Raw genomic sequence first — 4,206 nt, 5'->3', positions numbered from 1 at the left:
CACACATGCCCGATCACAGGCGGACGCTAAAGTGCGGACGTCGATGCAGCAGGCGGTTCCAGGCGGCGACGGCTGGGTGGGGCTTGCCGAAGGGAGGCCGGAGGCGTCCCAGACCTCTTCTGGGCAGCGATCCAGGTCGGAGGAGGTCGGGGTTGCCGGTTTCTGGGCAGCCACCTCACCTACAACTGCAGGTTCTGTGCAGCGCTGCAGAATGGTCGCCGGCGACTCCACCCGACCGTAGACTGGCTTCGCAGACCCCCGGCATCCATTCGGCAAGCAGCGCCGCGCTGTCAACGCTCGATCGGGCCCGGAGGAGAAACGTCCGCACTTTTTCTGGGTTGCGGACGTCCGCTCTCGAACAGCTGTGTGTGTGTGTGTGTGTGTGTGTGTGTGTGTGTGTGTGTGTGTGTGTGTGTATTTGTAAAGCTCATGAACATTGTGAATGACTTGGAATTGGATCTCTACTATATGCCTTCTTTGTGATAGTGAACTAGTGCAAATGTAATCTTGTCACCTGTGTGAGTCTATTCATTCCTCAGTACAAATAGATAAATGTCTCACCATCTTCTGGAGTGTCATTGCTGCCTTACCTATCAAATTTGTCCTTAGGGATTCTATATTCATAATTGTTGAATGCTCTATCGAGCATTACAACTTAAAACCTCGAACACCAAAATTCCAGTGCAACTCGGTTGCGATGTCCTGACTCAACATAACTAAGCCAACCGAGTTAAGTCAACAACCATATGGTGGGAAGTCACAAACTAGTGATAAACCGTAACAAGAAGATTGGATTTGTCTACTACAATCTCGAGGCCTCGGTCGTATCTATGGCGGCTAAGAATTTGTGCTTGCAACAAAGCTGTTGCCTAACTTGTTTTTAAACAGCGGGAGCACCAAAAGATTTAGCTGGGAATGGCAAGGAGGACAAGGATGTGGTGGTGAAGAAAAGTTCAATCTCGTCCATGTCGATGGTGACACATTTGGGGTTAAGTTTCATTTTGAATATAGTTCACAATAGTTTCATAACATTCAATTTAGTGTTTAGTTTGGTTTTTTTTTTTTTGTCTGAATTTAGTTTGGTTTAAGTTTCCCACATATGAGCTAGTGTCACAAGCATCAAAACAAATATTGTCTCCGAAGACTAAATCTACTTCTAAATACAATTCATACATGCCTCAACTTTAAACTCGAACTTCTTGAACAAAACATCTTTTCAAGTTTGTGATGAGCTGTGACCTGTTGGTAAATTATAATTCCAACATTAAAAAATGTCATGGATTCGATTCTCACTTACATATGTAAATATATGGTGGGCTAAAGATTTTCTAAAAAAAAAAAAAATCTTCTCAAGCCTTACTAATCAAGAGATAAAATTTTTGTATTTTCTCAAAAAAATTTGACATCGACGCATCGTTATTAGTATTTATTATTATTGTAATATATGGTCAACAGTTGTTCATTCCAAGTGCATTAGGATGATGAAAATGATACACGATCGAGTTGTTTTGCAATTATAATATTATCTTCTATTGTGCTTCAGTTCTTAGGTGATCGAATTAATTATAAGACGTTAACAGTTTGATTGCATACTCTCTTATATAAATAAATCAGTTTGTTCACCATTTCCATTATTCCAATCTAATCATCGGCGTCAGATTTCATCTTTGTGATAATTCCCTTCTTGCGTGAGTTCGTCATATAATATTATAATATATATGTCATATTTGATTGAGTTCATCTTTAGATTTAGAGCATCTCAATCAAATACGTCTATTTCTTTGTGGAACCACAAAATTTGTTAGTCCAACTTACCCTTCGAATTAATTTTACTACCTCAAACTTCTATATAACTAATTAATGCAACTCCATTGTGTTATGATTTTGACCTTTTAACTTTAACGACAAGAATCGATTCATATCAATTTCCTTGGCATTTGTATATCGTGGCTTGATCAAATTGGTCTCCATGACAACTTTCAGTTTCAGGGACTGTAGATGAGAAAGTACAGATCGCTATTGACCATGTACTTCTTTGCATCATATCATCTGCATCTCAAGTTCTCAACAAGCTAGCAAGCAACCAAACCTTCCAAATTTTACACCAAATTAATAGAAAAACATGCAAGAAGGTAATCACAAACTAATTAATCATCAATATTGATCCTAGCTATGAAATCCCAACATCGATTTGCATTAATTCCGCACCATATGTTCATGGTTCTTGATACAGAGAATAGAATTTTACTCTTGTCTAAAAAATCCCACTCTTGAGGCTACACCATACCATACAGTACAGAGATTCATATTGTTGATCACCCAAAACAAACAATTACACAAAGGTACGTCGAATTCATATTTGGAAAAATTGGACAGAAATTAGAATTCATCGCAAGTCTTCAGGTACAGTCAAGATTTTACCGAGAAGTTGATGGAACGCAGCGTTTAAGCCAAAGCTCGAACCAGACGCTGGAGGCTGAGCTTTTCTAGTCCATCCCCGTCTTCAGGCACAAAGCAGTCAATGGTCATCTCATCCAACGCTCCACATTTCTTCACCTCACCAACCGCTTGCGCTTCCATCAGCAGTGGCGATTTCTCTGAAATTTCATCACCCTCCGAGTCGGAATTGCCGTCTGAAATCTCCATCAACAAAGCCCTAGCTCTTTCCGGTACCGAATCGGCCGACGGTGACGGTGGAGATGCCGAGGGAGTATCTTCGGAAGCCGTCGAGTCAGTCGGCGGAGATGGAGATGCAGTGGTCGCCGGCAACTCAGATACAACCGGAGAAAGATCAGCGCTGGCCGTCCCGTTGGAATGAGCATTCATGAGCGACACGGCTTCGGACGGTGGTGTGGCCGCCGGAGAGAGATCTGTGCGGTTGGACACAGTTTTCAAGGGCGCGACCTTATCGGCGCCGCCGCTTGCGACGGGAGCACTGGCCTGAAGATGAGAACCGTAGGGAACGACCGAGCTGAGACTGACGATGCCTCCGAGGCCGTGGACGGCGACGCGGCGAGAGTAGAAAAGGCCGGGCAAAACGACGTCGACGCCGGAGACGGCGAGGGGGTCGGTGGAGAGGCGGAGAGCTCTGTAGGGGAGGAGCGTGGGGAGGATGGAGCCGGAGGAGATAGATCGGAGGTCGGAGACAGAGAAGCGGAGAGGGACGACGTGGACGCGGAGGGTGTCGATGTAATACGACGCCGTTTGGATCATGTCGAGCGCGAAGAGGGAGGCGTCGGTGGGAGCGAAGACGGTGAAGGAGGCGTTGGGCGGGAGCGTGAGGAGCTCGTACTGGAGGTCAGAGGTGGCCATGGCGTTGCAGATCAGATTGTAGCCGTGGTTGCGGAGCACGCGCTGCATCGACTCGTACTCGCGGGTTGAGATCGACGCCGTGCCCGTCGGGAAAGTGAAGACGACGGCGAGGAGGAGGAGTACCGGAACGAGCGAGAGTGTTGGGACGGTGAAGGCCGCCATTGAAGAAGCTTCTGAGAGAGAGTAGGTATCAAGAATGGAGAGGTTTTGGCGCGCTTTTGATTCTTGGGAAGGGAGTTGTAACAAACCCGTCGCTCTGGCTCTTGATAGTTATACTACCAGTTTGCGATTTCATTTGACGGAAATACCCTTTCTTGATAAATCCATTCGGCTTTACGAGGAGGATAGTAATGTCATTTCGTTTCTTTGGGTTTGTTACGGGTTTACCGATTTCTTGCCAACTTGCCACTTTGCTCGATCTATCATGCAGAACCCGTTTTTATTCTACGTTTTACTTCCTTTCAAAGAGTAAAATACGACCTAGTAAATTTTTTTTTTTTACGTGTGAAACTAGAGGCCTAAGTGGCACACCTTACTCACTAAAATTTATTAAAGAAGAAAAAGTGAAATACAAAGAGAGAGATGAAGCTTAAAAAATTAAAAAACCTCGAGTGAAAAATATGGTAAAAAAAAATAACCTACTGAAAAAGAAACTTTGGGAACTTAAGCAGTCACTTTTTCAAGAAGCAAGATAATTTATAGTTCTATCAATTGATATGTTTCCACAAATAATTAAAATTCAATTTCACATTTTTTAGATTTGAAAATGAATCTGGTAGCTTTATTAGATAACATGTTTTTTTTTTTCAAATGAAAACATAAATAACACATTTAGTACAATTATAAGCAAAACATAATAAACAAGATGAAAACAAACAAAGAGGCAACCTCCAA

General features: G+C 43.3%; 1 protein-coding gene across 1 annotated transcript; it reads right to left on the bottom strand.

Moving 5' to 3' along the window:
• Positions 1-2,179: 2,179 nt before the first annotated feature.
• LOC112180524 (fasciclin-like arabinogalactan protein 19) lies at positions 2,180-3,534 on the bottom strand. Its single transcript, XM_024319084.2, has one exon. It carries the CDS (start codon positions 3,472-3,474, stop codon positions 2,446-2,448), a length of 1,029 nt encoding a protein of 342 aa, XP_024174852.1. The 5' UTR covers positions 3,475-3,534; the 3' UTR covers positions 2,180-2,445.
• Between the last annotated feature and the right edge of the window lie 672 nt (positions 3,535-4,206).

Source organism: Rosa chinensis, chromosome 7, assembly GCF_002994745.2.
Source record: "Rosa chinensis cultivar Old Blush chromosome 7, RchiOBHm-V2, whole genome shotgun sequence".
NCBI lineage: Eukaryota > Viridiplantae > Streptophyta > Magnoliopsida > Rosales > Rosaceae > Rosa > Rosa chinensis.
Note: the sequence above shows the minus strand (reverse complement) of the source record. Positions and strands in the feature narration are given on the sequence as shown.

Excerpts from the sequence above, each read along its gene's own strand:
- LOC112180524 (XM_024319084.2), bottom strand. The coding sequence starts at position 3,474 with ATGGCGGCCTTCACCGTCCCAACACTCTCGCTCGTTCCGGTACTCCTC.